At 40.7% G+C, this 15228-nt stretch overlaps 1 protein-coding gene across 8 annotated transcripts in view; it reads right to left on the reverse strand.

Annotated features, from left to right (window-relative positions):
- The window catches only part of ENPP2 (ectonucleotide pyrophosphatase/phosphodiesterase 2), a 72440-nt gene that overhangs the window by 41583 nt on the left and 15629 nt on the right, over window positions 1-15228 (reverse strand). For 3 of the 8 annotated variants that reach the window (XM_048286686.1, XM_048286684.1, XM_048286682.1), the window contains exons 1-8: window positions 14888-15145; window positions 14488-14590; window positions 8573-8728; window positions 6465-6590; window positions 4382-4442; window positions 3020-3117; window positions 1907-1986; window positions 626-745 (exon numbers count right to left, since the gene is read on the reverse strand). In XM_048286686.1, coding sequence (XP_048142643.1) covers window positions 626-745; window positions 1907-1986; window positions 3020-3117; window positions 4382-4442; window positions 6465-6590; window positions 8573-8728; window positions 14488-14590; window positions 14888-15079 — 936 coding nt within the window. In that variant the 5' untranslated portion in view covers window positions 15080-15145. Of the gene's footprint in view, window positions 1-625; window positions 746-1906; window positions 1987-3019; window positions 3118-4381; window positions 4443-6464; window positions 6591-8572; window positions 8729-14487; window positions 14591-14687; window positions 14761-14887; window positions 15147-15228 lie in introns of those variants that run through there. The other 5 variants (XM_048286689.1, XM_048286688.1, XM_048286681.1 and 2 more) reach the window with 4 other exon arrangements.

A 15228-nucleotide genomic window follows, 5' to 3' on the forward strand; every position in this document is an offset into this window, starting at 1 on the left:
TTTAGCTGTAGTAACACAGAACACTTTGAAGGACTCCATTTCCTTGCCCAGAATAAGGATTCAGACAAACCAAGTCCAACACTAATCTAAGAGGCTGGACATAGTTCAGCCTCTGCTGCTGTGCTCAAGGCAGAAATTAATTCTCAAGTTTCCACAGCCTCTGCAGTAAGGCAGGTAACAGTGATTACTTGTGGACTTAACTAATAGTTATGAAATTGTGCCATGCTATGCTAACAAAATATTTATACTAAAACTGTTCAAGAACATTACTAGGACAAAAACCTGAGAAACCCATAATGAAAAGGAAACATTATGCCATAGTAACAAAATGATAGTGTTACACTGCTGCCCCAAGTGAGGCTTTTTTCCTAGCTGCATCTAATTTATACTTATCAGTGCAAGCACCTTTCCATAGTCAATGGATTTATTATTCTGAAAAGCAAAAGCCAACTCAAAACATTACATTAAACTGATAGACAGACGGCCAGCTAGGGTGGGGGGTAGGGATTAGGTACAAATTGTTCACATATGTTTTTTTAAATTATTATTATTGGCTATGTTCCACAGCACAGACGGAGGGTAGAAGAGGCAGGAAGAAAAAAGTAGGAGGGAATTTGAAACTTACTGGTTGACCTCCCCACCATCTGTGATTGAATTTCTCTCGCCCTCGAAGACTGAAGCTGGCATCAAACACTGGGTCATACATCGAATTGCCAACAATCCCATGTGATTCAGGATAGAGTCCCTTTGTGCAGAAGTAGATTAATTAGTAAAACCCTAATGCACCAAATGCAGTGCTTCATAGCTATCTGCAAATACCACTAAATTATTTTAAAGTTAGTATCTTTGTAACTATATACCAGAGAAGTTTTTTATTTTCAGATAAGCACATTTAAATCTGGCTGTAGTAATGAAAGCAGTAAGAGACTGAATTGTGCTAAATAGCATAAAAACTCCTGTTACTCAATACTTTCAAGTTTTTCACACTGTTTAAAAGTTAGTTTGAGGTCATCAAAGAAAAAGCAAAAATGTATGAAAAGAAGATCAATTTGTACTTTCAGTTCCTCGTCATGAATGCCCTTTCTGGACACAGTAATTCATTCTCTGGTTGCAAGAGTAACACTTAGCATTTCCATTTTATAGTATTTTATCTTCATGAGTGCTTCTGTGAGATAAGTTATTTGCAAGAAAAACAATTGAGGCAGGTCGCCCAAAGCCATGGCTTTATATCACAATTTGTCCTGCAGTAAAAGCAATTTAGGGAGGAGAGCAGAAAATTCCTTTCTCTGGGCCCTCTCCCATCCCAGACTACTATTTCTCCATACCCTCCTGTCTCATCCATTTAAACATTTGTGCAGTGGCTGCACAAAAAAAAAAAGGGCAAAAAATTGCAGCTGCAGGTGCAGACTCCCTTATGGCAGCTTTGGGAGCACTGTCAGTGTCACACAGGTGTGGGGACAGCCCGCTGCCAGCGCAGTGCAGCGATGGCTCCTCTCACTGCAGGGCTGCACACTGCAGACGGACTGCTAGGGCAGCCCCACTGACTTCGGCTGCTCCAGCCAAGGCACAGCTGCTGGCTCTACTCTGGGCAGCATTTCAGGGGTGGCTTTTTTTTGCCGAGGAAAACTTTGACCTGTAATTACACAGCAGTACAAATAACTGCAAAAGCAGGCATAAGACAGCATAGGAAAGCTGTGACAGTGTATTTCAGTCCATTTCAGCACTTCAAAATAAAAAAATACTTAAACACTTTCTTCAAAATGAATAAAATACTTAAATAAATACCAAAGAGGATGGACGAAAAAGCAGTTATATATACTTTTTTTTTTTAACCTTCCTTCCCATAACACACATTTCTACCCCAGTGCAACATTTTATCATGAAAAAGTCCTTCCCAGGGACTTACAGTAGCAAGGGTGTACAAGTTGGGGAATGTTTTTGTAGGGTAGACAGGTCTCATGTAAGGAGAATGTGTTCCACAAGATCCTGAAAAATCAACAGCAAATTCAAACATGAGGAAGCAAAGCTCTTAGACATGGAAAACAAAACCAGAGAAAGTAATTCTGTGACTAAATATGATGCAGAAACTAGTTAAATTTTAACTAATTTAAATGAACTTTCTGCTGCTTAACAGCAGTCAGCAGTAAGGGCAGTAGTAAATTACTCACGCACTCTTTGTACTTCACAACTAACAACTGAAATAATGCAGCCAGACAACTACAGAACCAGCTACATTCCCACAGACTGGGTTTTTTCCTGAGGCAGTCTCCATCCAGAGTCATTGGAAGTATCTTGTTAAGTAAAACAACATGAGAAAACACATTTTAAGTGATAAATACACCAAAGCTGCAGTTTCACACTGGGCTTTGTGCCCTCAGCCCCCACATCATAGAATCATTTAGGTGAGAAAAGATTTTCAAGATCATTGAACCAACCATAGTTGGCTACACAAATGTGAGGGCCAGGACACACATAGGGGAAAAAAACGCCAACACATTTCAGGGGTGTATGGGCGCACACACACAAACTACCATACACAGAGGCTCAATACAGAGAGGCTCAACTATGCAGTGCATCCAGTACTCCACAAACCCAGGGGAATGCCCATTCCCAGGGAGATGAGTGCAGGGCATGTTTTCAGCCAGTTAACAGGTATCCAGCTACAGCTTCTGCAGCCAGTTATCCATACCTCTGACATTTCTGAATCAAGTGGAAAATTTTGTGGACACCTTGCAACTAGCCTGTAAGCATGCATGATACATATCATGTACTACAGATGCCTTTCTTTGCTGACAAAACCACATGAAGGTCACCGATTCTGAGCAGCATTTCCCAAAGCAGCAGCTGTGTGTTACATTAATCAGGGTGCTTTCAAGTCACCAGTTGATACTACCTAATTTAAAGGGGACTTCTGCCATTTCATCTCCATGCTGACCCTTCTGTTGCTCAACAGACAGTGAAAGCAATTGGGCCGCAAGAGACTGTTTTCCATTTTTTGCCAGAAAATAGATTTACTCACTCAGTTTTTCAATATTGGGCATGACCTTGTTCCCTTTCTTCATATATGATGCACGGAAACCATCAACAGAAAAGATGATCAAAGGAGGACGAACAAAGCTAAAGGCAAAAGCAGCAGGAATATAAGGCAACATTTCAAAACTTTGGTTTTTTAATTTCCACTTGCTCACTAAGCCTCCAGGAAATCTGAGAGTTCAGTTACTGTATAAACTACATATCTATAGTCTCTTACATATGTAATAGACCAACAGACACTGATAATCCTCACACTTAGTAACAGCCAGTGTTCACTCACACTCAGTGAAAGGGCTGATACCCAGCATAAAAGACATCTTCCCTGAGCAGTTAAAAACATATAACCCATAAAGGCAAGTGCTTATAGAAGGAGATGGAGAAGGAAAATTACCATGCACAAGTACACAGCCCTAGTTAAACAATCTCTAGTTAAAAACCACGTCCCATGACAGCTGGTCTTCTTTCTCAAACATAAGTCCATGTGGCATTTGGAGCACATTCTGTGAGGTACAGTTCACTCTAATATACTCAAGTTGACAGTATTTCATGTTACTAAACTACTTTTTTAATTTACTGCTGCTACTGAGAGTCAAGCCCAAGCAGGCAGATACGCGTCATGGATGGACACACCTGGGCTTTTAATGTCACCTGCTGCAGAGGTTAGCAGCTGTCATTGTCACCAGGAGAAGCATCTCCAAACTATCCTCCCAACAGCACAGGCTGAGCTGCAACCCAACACAGCACCTGAGCAGATGCTTACCTTTAAGGATAATAGTGAGACAAATAGTTTCAAAAGTGCTTGCTTTCTCCATGTTACTCATGTGCTCAAATTCCTCACTAAGTCAAGCCTGTACCCCATTGCAGTTTAGAAATCCTTTAAGAACATAATGCTAAAAGTACAAAATTCCATTTAAAAAAAATGGCCTGAACTGTGTTCACATACACCTGAATTTTACTGAAAGCAGAACAACCTAAGCCTTTCCACTGACTTCAGAGGAGTCTGGCTACCTTCTCTATGCATGTAAGTGAAGCAGGCAAACCCAGCAGCAGTTTGCAAACCCAGTGATTGAAGACCGACAGTTCAAACCCATATATCATCCACCACTACTCAACCAGCAGCTCAAAAGCAAATGCATTACAATATTATGAGCCTAAATAAAGGTAGATGCATTACAAAATTATGAGCCTAACTGTACAAACAGTGAAGCCCAGGCAAGCATCCAACCCACAGTCATTCAGCCTGCATGACAGGGCCAGTGCAAAAACATGGTGGGCAGAGGTCCAAGGCAGAGCTGGGGACCACTGGCTTTGCTGCATTTGCCTTTCCAGGTGCAAGCAAAACACTTACCCTGCTGGACATTCAGGAGCCTTTATCTCTTCACAGTCGTCATCCACCCAGTGGGTTTCTCCTACCAGAAAAATCACATTGGAGTTTCAAAAAATAAAAAATACAAAAATCTGTGGATACAGCTACAGGTTTCACAGAAAATATATGTATAAAAAAAAATGAAGTCTTGCTCCAGTCAATGAACTGACTTGTCATACTTCCCATGAATAATGAGAACATCTTTTCACAAAACTGAACAAGTGATCTGGTTATATTCTATTCAACAAAAATATCCAAACTAGCACTTCTACAAGCAGCTCTTAAAACTGGAGTTAAAAGTGTCCTTTTGACCGCAGGAGACAGTGGTAATGCTTTAGGCACACTGGTCATCTATTTTAATTTTTTTTATTTTTGATCTGTCAAAAACAGGTAGTGCTGCTTATGTGAATTCCCACCCTCCTCCCATCAGCTCTGATGTCTCCATGAGCTGATTCAGCTGGCTAGAGGCACAAAACAAAATTCATTCTGGAGAAGAAAAACAATTCTAAATAGTTTTCAGCTGGTTTAGAGAGGTGATCAGCTCATGGATCAGGTGAGACTCAAGCTAAAAAAAGCATTGAATACTCTTTCAGAGCTAGATTGGTTAAAATTACTTCGTGTAATCAACTATTTTCTTAATGTTTTCACTGCTGAGTGCTGTCTATAGAGTGGCTCATGACTTGTACTTTAACAGGTCAATTGAAAAAACCAAATTATTAACTAACAAGCCTGCTTCCTGAACCTGGCACTATTAAAGGAACTGCAATTCAATTAAAAAAAACAAAACAAAAAACATCATAGAAAAGACCTGCAGGAAATGTGAGCTGCAGCAATTCCAACTGACCATGACAAGAGGTGGAAGGACAATTTCCAAGAAAAAAAAACCCAAACAACACATTATCTTCAGATAGGCAAAGGCACAAATAAAGAGGAAACACTGTTCTCACATAAGGCTTAGAGTCAGAGTTCCAGGGTCGTTGAGATAGTTTGTTATTAGCCAATTAAACAATTATGTACATTAAAGCTGGAGACAAATTCCTCTGTCTTGGCCCCTGTAAGAGAAAGCTCACAAAAAAGGCAGGAACTGGAAATGATACCAGTGTTTAAGTGGTCTCAGTTTCAGGTTTCTTTGGGACGGGGAAAGACAATCTACAGGAATTTGTTGGAAAAATACATACTTCATTTGGATTCCCAACAGCAAAACCCAAGTAAACAAAAAGGCCCATTTTCAGTGTATGGATGGATCTGGACTGTTACAATTTTGTGAACATAAGCATTTGTCCAAAATGGTGAAACAATTTCAAACTGTAACCCTTGCCCCAGTAAAGTTAATGAATGAAAAAAACTAAGAACTAGCTGAGATACAAAAGCAAAAACCTGTAGAGCTCATTACCAAGGATCAGAAGACCTGCTGTGAATGGCAGACACATTAGACAGGCAGGATGCACTCTAAAAGAGCAGAGCACTGGATGAAAATAAAGTCTTTGTCCACCCAACAAGCCCTGCGGGATGTTCTGCAGCCAGGGTGTGTCATGGTCATCTGCAGCCCATGGCACTCACCTGCGAGTAATAAATAGCTCTTGGATTCTTGCAACTCCTCTTCCACAAGAAACAAAGCCTACAGATGTTAGGCCAAGTAGTTTGAGCAGGAGCTTTTGTGGTGGGGGTGGAGAGAGGTCTTTGGGACAAAGATAACATATCTAGGAATGCTCTGTTCCTTCTGAGATCATTAGATATCCCTGCACTCCCTGTGATGCAGACAAATGCATCTGAACACTTCAGAGCTTTGCTCTAAACTCTTCTGCATCCACCTCTGCCTCTTCTCTTTCTATCATTATCGCTACAGGCAAAGATAACGTCCTTCTACAGATTATTTGTATTTACCTCAGCTAGTACCCAGAAAATTACAAATGTGATTCCCATTTCCCCCACCTCCTAACAACAACAACAAAAAAAAGTAAAAGCAAAACAAGAAGTGTTCTTCCTTGGGATGAAAACTCTTTACCCATAAGACTGTTTTCTATTCGGTTTGGAAAGATAAGAGGTAGAGTGACCAAAGACGTACCTTTGCAAACGACTTGGTAATTAGTACAACAATCTCCTCTACTTAAGCAGTCTTCAGAGCAGTGACAAGCATTGTCATCATTCCTGGTTTCTCCACAGCGATCTTTGGTACACTCCCAGCCCCGAGCTAAAATATTCACAATGTAAGCAAGAATAGAGATTGTAATCAAAACAAAAAGTATTCATCCACACTGTAACAACACTCTAGTCGTTAAAGTAGGTATGCCAACCAGAAACAAAAAGGACCCTTGTCGCTTGCAAGTGCAGGAGGGCTCCTCCACAAACACACTTGGGAGTATTTCTGCCACCTGCTCAGGTGTTGTGTTCCAGGCTTTGTACAATCTGAATGCCAGAAAAAGCGTGGAAAGGAAAAGACAAAAAGGGATCTTGACAGATCAATGGTGGGACCTAAAGCACAAACTAAGAATTCTGGCATTTCTTGGGTAATCTTTGCTTTTCCTCACAACTACTACAGTCCCCAGTTCAATCCGTAGAAAATTACAAAGTAGAAAAGAGACTGTGTGAATGCAAAATGATGCCTTACTCTCACCATCAGTTCCTCACCCATAGTGCAGATCCAGCACCAACTGCAAAGATATGAAAAAATAAAAAGCTGTTCTTCAAGGAAGAGCATGGCGTGGCTGCTGTGAAAACTCCAGCTTTTCTCATCTTGCAAATGAATTTAAGATCTGGCCTGTCTAAATAAGGTGCTCTCTCAAGGGTAGTACACTCCTTTGGAACAGGGCCTATGGTTTTAAACATATGGTTTTCCATAGTAAGGCCCACCCAAGAAACTTTAAAAATCACTTTAGACAACATGCACCCAGTAAAACACCACACATCAGAGCAGTCTTTTATCCCCTTTTCTCTTCATTTGGGGCTTTTTTCTATAAGTGTGTAATATTTACAGATTACACGTGATAACTGCCTGAATAAATGCCTGTGGGAGTATATGACCATTAGCACAACAACCCCAGGGGCTATACAGGTAACCATATGTATACGTGTATGGGTCTGCTATGGACAGGAGGGTGAGGAACTGAAATTCTGCCCTTTGGTAGCAGACATCCTGCGGAAAGTCTTCAAAAAGAGCCTCTCGTTCTGCAGCCATTTACACTAGGGGTGGAACAGCATCAGCCTAAAATTCAGAAATTTTTGTCCTGGAACAAAACTTGTTTTTCAAACTAGATTAGCTCACCCTTTTTTGGTACCAATTTATGAAATTATATAATCATTAACAGAACTGAGGAAGTCAGGACTTTCAAGCATGGAACATCCACGGGCAGTGATATTTTTAATCATGAGACTTTTCCTCTAGGTGCTTAGTAAGTGTAATACTTCAATAAAGCAAGAATAAGTTCAATGGCAAAAATAAAAGGCACCTGTGTCAACTCTGACCACTGTGCAAACACTGAAGGAGATGGGTACAACTAATAATTTAAATGCGCTATGCTAAGAAGTAAAATATATCTCATGTCTTTCTTTGACGTTTTCCTTGCCTATGACTCATGGAAAAAAAAAAGCCAAAAAAAAGAAAGTGAAACTATTGCTATTTCCATCCCCAGGGTCCAATGAATTGTAGTCAAATGTTTCTACCAGTGTGGTATATGCATCCTAACTCCTGGATATGATGGTCTGGGGCACGGGTAGCAAGCTCAGGCTGTCTCCTGCTCCAAGAGGACCTGCACCCCTTCAGTGCTTCTAGCTACTAAGGCACACTCACAAGGGAGCCCAAATTGCTCCAATATTAAGTTATCAGTTGGGATGAAAAAGGATGGCTGACACAAAATGATCAATATCCAGTTTTTACCGCGGTTTTTATTATTGCTTTTGATTTAGTGTCAGAAGATCTGCTTTTCTGTGTGGTATAAAGAGTACCCTGCTTTTTCTGCCCATGCAGTGAGGAGCAATAGGTGCACAATTCCTACTGCTCCTTGCAAGGAAATATGGGCTGCATTTTGGGCTGAGCTGAGCCTGCCCGGCCAAGGCAAGGTGAGGAGGAGATGCAGGTTATGCCAAGGAGTGCTGGCTTATCAAGCAAGTCCTGACCACTGGCAGGACTCAGGTGTCAGCAGCGCCTGGCAGTGCAGGACAGGAGACACATCTTACCTGTCTTTAAGCACAGCTCATCAAAGTCAAAGCAGCAGCTGTTGTAGCTCTTGCACAGGTTGTCACAGCGGCAGCCAGGAGGCTCTGCCTCTTGAAGTTCAAAGCATCTGTTTTTGCAGGAGCCAGAGGTATTGATCCAGGGGGAATCTGACAGGACTGTGCAGAACAAGAAACAGGGCAACATCTGTCAGTCTGGCAGCAATGGGACACGCAGCTCAGCCCTGAGCCACTCAAATGAGCAAGACCTTGCTTGCTCTGGGAAAGGGAAGGGAGCAGGGAGAGAAGAATTGCTCGAAGAAACAAGAACAAATTCAAAAAAACTTGTTCTTTTGGGGAAGAAAAAAAAAAAAAGGAAGCAGCATGCTGTGATAACATCCTGCAAAGAAACAGCCCTGGCTTTACCTCTGTAACAATCAAGAGATCATTAGCAGAAATGTATTGAAGTCTCCAAGGCCCCATTTCAGGAGCTGTAGCTATTCCACAGAAGCAGGCCTTTGTTTTCAGAAACCAAGTGACATTTTCATGGCTGGCTGGGCAGTTTACATAGGAAAGGACTCCAATTAATCCACATGCAGACAGCAGGACTTGGTTTGCTACACTGGAAGGTGTCAAATCAATGTGAAGCATGAAAGAAAACTTTAAAATGCTCTATAAATTAATGGAGAAATAAAGCAAGGCTTTTTGGTGGGCTTCTACAGAGCACCAAATTATAAAAACCTTAAAAATACAGAAGTATTTAAGAAATTAATAGTTTTTATGTGTATAATTAAATGGAGGACTGCCAGTCTGAAAACTATGAATAATGTATTAGACTTCAATAATCTATTTATTAGTAAGGGCTGTTAATGTCAAAGACTATATGTCTGCTCTTTTCTCAAAACTTACTATTTTATACATTGAATCTATTTTAGAAGTTTTTCTTATGAGAGAATCCTACATCACAGCAGGAAAATTGTGTGCTATTCTCTAGGGTTAATTGTATTTTATGAAATAAAGTAAGGAATTTATGTTATCCTTTAAATACAGAGGTGTTCCAAGGAAAATTTCACAATGCCTTTTGTTCCTTGAGAGACCTCTTAAAATTTAGTATTTGAAATTGTCTTGTATTTTGTTTTCTTTTAGGCCATGGTTTGGTTTTGGGTTTGGCAAACCTCACCATGATTAGCAGTATGACTTTTAGAGGACTGATGCAATGGCACTTTTGGGAAATAGTTGCTCTGCTATTTTCTTATGTATTTTTTTCCCCCTACACTTTTACATAGCTGAGAGTTTAGTTTCCACATAAACGGAAGGGAAATCTCTTCCCAAATCAGGTGGCATTAACCGAACACTGTGAGAATGGATGGAAAAGATGATGAAGGGGGAGTTTGGAGGTGATGTCTCACCAGCTCTCATCCCAAGCACTACTGCTCCACGACTTCCCTTGGAGTGGCACTGGCTGGACACCAGTACAAACCACTTCAGGAAATAGGAAACCTGTCAGAAAATAAATGCTACAGCAAGATCATAGGTAAGAAACCTACATGTACCATGGTTGCAGTCGTGGATCATGGCAGTGTTGAGGCACACTCACATGACTGCTGGAAAAGGTAGTAGCAGACAACTCTGTGTCACTGTTTTGTGGGGGTTTTCAATCAGGTCAGCAGTGCTTGGGGCAAGTAACATCATATACAGTGAAGTTTCACTCTATAGGTACATACCCTGCAAGCATGCTCTTAGTGAGCCATCAGTATTTTGGCCATCTGAAATTCCAAGGAGCTAAAGATTGTGCATCTATGCTGGCACTACACAGATCAGTATTTTCTTTGCTCACATAAGTAGGTCACAAAGCTATGTTAAAAATTAATCACATGAGAATTGTTTCAAATCATGTGAACACTCAAATTTTCAGAGCTATGAAGACCTGGTCCTTATTTTTGATGACAGCTGCTTCTTGCCAAATGCTTCTGAAAATCTGTTACCAAAAAATATTTTCATGTTATTTAACCTCTTCCACTACTTTCTCTTTTAGAAGCCAGGTAATATATAATCACAGATCCAGTAAGCTGGAAATCAAAGGTTTTAGAAACTGGAAGGTATTACATACCAGCATATAAACCTTACCCTGGGCATTACCCTTTTCATTTCAAGGGGCTGGTAGGAAGATCTTTTCAGAAGGAAATAAAAAAAGCCAAACCAAAAAAACCAAACCAACACATCAACATGTGTGTAGGAAAGAGAAGGTGTAAATCTGACAGCAGATTACATAAGAGACAGTTAACAGCAGATCAAGGACATGTTGTAAAGAGCAGCTCATTTGTATCAGGAAACCACTGGAACAAACTGCCCACAGAAGCTGTGAAATCTCTGAGCTTGAAGATTTTGAAGAAGGGCTAGACCAAGATCTGTCAGAAGCACTTCTGTAACAAGTGACCGGGTGTTGGGATATGGAGGTCTACGTGGCTGTTCAAGGTCCCATCTAGCTCCATCTTCTGTAACTGCAAAGTAGGGTTTCCATTTCATGTAAGAAAGGTTTAGCCCACCTACCTTGTCTAATTTTTTCACATATCTTGACAACTACCTCATTAATGATGTAGAAAATCATCCCAAATCACTTAGCAAATTCAAGTCACACCTCCTGAGTCAATGCAGTTTCCATACTGCAGCACAAAAGAGGACTTGCTGAATTTCTCCAAATACATTAAGATCACTCCTTTGTTTCTCGTGCTTGACCTTGCCTTTGCAGCCAGACTATGATTTTCAGGTCATGCACAATGACATGGCACAGGTACTGGTGCATGCAAAATGTTTGAAAATATATCATCAGGAGTTCTATCCCTGGTGAGCATTTTCAAATTAACAGAAACCCCTGTACAGAACAAACTTAAACAATTTAAAATCCTTTCCAAAATTCCTGCATCCCTTCACAGCTCCTGCAGTCAGATGATGCAGCAGGCACAGGGACCTCAGCATGAAGATCCTTCTGCCCTTATTTCATACATAAAGCTTGTCACATTGTTTTCCATACATTCCTTTTATTGCCACTAAGCTCAAAACAGCCATCTAATTGTCTTCAATGTCACAGGTTAGAGAGTGAAGCTAAATAAAGCAATAGTGTCTTTGTGATTCAGTTCATGGAAGTTGTTACATTTCCATTTTAAAGGTGTTACATTTATCTTAGAAAGTGCCATATCAAATTATTTCCTTTGATTCTATCTGACTACAAGGTTTAAAAATAATAAAATCCATTTATTTTCAGTAGTGTGTCAAACAGGACTACACCTTATAGACATGCTTACAGAGGCATTATAGGAAGGAGACTACCTGGTAACAATTTGCCATTTTGGATCCCATATGGAACCTATATGGAACAACTAGATATTTAAACAAAACATCTGGAGTGCTAGTTCTGCTAAATAATACTCCTATTATGAACTTGCATTTCATTGCAATGAGTTAAATACAAATGAAAAGTCAGATAAAGGAAAAAATACAAGTGTTCCAACAGAAGAAAGGTGTGACTCCATTTTTAATGGCATGCTTAAAACTGCAGTGAGAAGAGATAGAAAGACTGCAGTGTTTCTCCTTCCAAAGCATTAAGTTATCTTGTTGTGATCAAGGGAACCATGCTTCAAGAGATTACTAAGGCCATTTTCCCTGAAAGCGCTTAAAAAGATGGCTAGGAAATTCATTATCAAGTAACATACAAAGGCAAAATTATGAAAAAATGTGAGCTTTGGTTCTCTAATGTCTCTTAGAAATTTTAAGTAAAAAATTTATTTCAATTAAATAATTTGTTGGGTACAAATATTAAACATCTCAAGTGTATAAAGACATCTGGGCACTGTAAAAGGAGAACAAGAAGGGGTGTTCTAGGCATTGTTGTGGTACTTTGGCATGCATTTACAAGGGACTAGGAAAAAACCATATTGTTTTTAGCTCAGAGCAGAGTTCTACACTAGATGAAAACTAAAATTTGCTTACAATCATGGCATACCTCTGGAGAAATAACGGATTGGTTTCTACAATAATGCTTGGTAAACAAAGTGTTTTGTCAATATAAAATAAATAATTCTCAACACCAAGACACTTGTAAGCAAATAAGCTAAAGAACAGTGAAATTGAAAAAGAATTTATACCAATCTGTTTTTCTGGATATTTCATTGGACTGCTCTTCTAATGAAATATAATTGGAAGTCATGCAATTAAAAGTGACTAAGTAGGTTCTTTGATCACAGTGCTTTCAGTTTGCTAAAAACCCCACAGGTCTCCAGTGTAACATTTTACTGTCTATACTGTGACTGTACTCCTTCATTCTTTGCCATCATATTTTTTTTTCTCCATATTTTTTTTTCTCTTAATAAAAGTAACCAAGCCACATAAACATAGAATGGAAAAAATCCTCCATTACTTTTGTCTCTCATTATTGCATCCTTGACTGGACTACTTCAATGCCAGATGCTGGGCCAATCCCACCTGCAAGCAAATTTTCAATAGACTTCTGAAAGTACCCCATCTCCTGCCCTTTTTCCTAAGAGTAAGCAAGTAGCTAATCCTGCTACTGGAAGGAGCACACAGCTACTGTTCCCAGCCCTTGCAGTGTTGAACAGTGCTGGCTGGCTCAGCAGAGCTGGCACTGATCAGCTGCAATGGAACCCCAATATCAGACCTTTGGGACTTCAGTAAAAACCAGCAGAGCCCTGCCTAGACAGTCACCAGTGAAAGCAAAGCAACTGGCACTCAGGTGTTGAATACCTGAAATGCAAATCCTTCCCATCCCTATTACACACACTACACATCTGTTCTACAGTTAACATCCTAGAAGATTTTTTTTAAAAAAAATATTTTTCAAGCAATTTTTTTTACACATATAAAGATCAAAAGCAATAGCCACTATCTTCTTGATTACCTAAAATGCCCCTACTCAGTGACCAGCAGCCCTGATAGTGGCTGCGATTAGACACCAGTTCCTCAAAGAGAGAGGACAGGAGGACACAGATACATTACCAGGAACACAACAAACTCTAGCCACGGCAAACAATTTTATAATTAAAATTCACAAGCTATCATTACAGACGGGCATTGCAAATGAAACCCTTTCACTTCAGTTACGTTAACCAGCTCTAAGTCAATGACCGCAAGTTTCCTTTCTCCTGCCAAAGGAACAGAGACACAAGTCAAGCCTGCCTTTTTTTTTTTTTTTTTTTTAAATAAAAAAACTCTAGTGTTCTGGTTTATACATTTTTCCATTTGGACTATGCTTGAGCTCATGGAACCCTATACTGCCCCACAACACAAATAACAGTTCCTCCTGTGGCATGTTCTTGCTGTCTTCCAAAGAAAAAAAAGTAGAAGGCATAAGAAAAACAGAGGACTCGGTGACAGCACATCTGCACGAACACCTGCTCTGCTCTCCCGGCCCTCTCCGCCGTCAGATGTCTGCCGTCTACTGTTCACAAACCAGCATGACCTCAGGAACCACAGAAATAACCAAAGCTTTTCTCACCAGTGCTTCTTGAAAGCATTAATCAAGTTTCTAGACACCACTTCAATAGCTACCAAAATAAACCCAACACCCTTAAAGCCATCAGGGAGTTTCTGTTAGGGCTAGAAGGAAGCCATGCAGAGTACAAAACACTGCAAACACTTCAGAGGAGCTGATGAGACCAGTCTCTGTGAGACTGACAGTGCTCAGTTCTAAAATAAGCTAAATTTTCCATAGTCACATGCACACAGAGCAAAAGTTTAAGTAAATAGGAGACCTATAGGTGAGTCCCAAAGGTCAACTGACTCGGGCTCAGCAAGTTATTTGTTCTCCTCTATATCCTAGAGGGAAAAGAACAAGCAAACTACTGTTACAGAGTAGGAATGTTTTCTAACCACAGTCTATAACACAAGGGTATACGGTGATGTACAATTTACGTCTGTTACTGTACCTGAGACCGGGCCCTCATCCCATCCTTCAGATCTCCTAAATCGATTTGTTGTAAATCCCATGCAGACATTTACTCCAAAGGCAAAAGCAAATAAGGATATAACCTGCAAAAGTAAAACAGCAAAGTAAGCAAACTGCACAAGAAGCAGGACTTTTGCACTAACAGCATTATGCATAAAGGGCAGAGATAGTCCTCAGTACATTGGAGCTCCCCAGCACTGCAGTTCCCATCACTGGAGTAGCAGCTGACAGCGTCACCGCTGGAGAGAAACACGAACCAGAAGGGGTTTATGAATAAAACATCTCTTTCTGAAGCTGAAGCGTTCCTTTTTGTAGGAACTTATTCAGAAGAGACGGGCTGCTCCTCCTCTGAAAGCAAACACGCTCCTCTCCTCCCCTACCTGGTGCGAGTGGACGCAGCCCTGCTTAGCCATACCAGGCAATTCTTGAAAAGCCTGCTCCGCACCGTCGCCTTTTTTTATAGTGAGCGCAGAGCTCTGTTTGCTCGGGGAGTTCGGGCTATTAGCTACGAGTAATCCCACCTGGTGAGGTTGACAGGCTCGTGTGATTTGTCCAGGGGGTGATTTCATCATAGTTCACTCACAAATCGCAGCTCCGACTGCAAGAAGCTCCAGGCATCATCCCTCGCTGCGCCCTCCCCCCAAACGCACACCCGCGCGCTTTTATGTGGTTTCCTCTGGCAGAGCAGGGCTCGCTTGTGCCGCTGCGGCCAATAGCTGTT

The sequence above is a fragment of the Corvus hawaiiensis genome, chromosome 26, assembly GCF_020740725.1.
Source record: "Corvus hawaiiensis isolate bCorHaw1 chromosome 26, bCorHaw1.pri.cur, whole genome shotgun sequence".
NCBI lineage: Eukaryota > Metazoa > Chordata > Aves > Passeriformes > Corvidae > Corvus > Corvus hawaiiensis.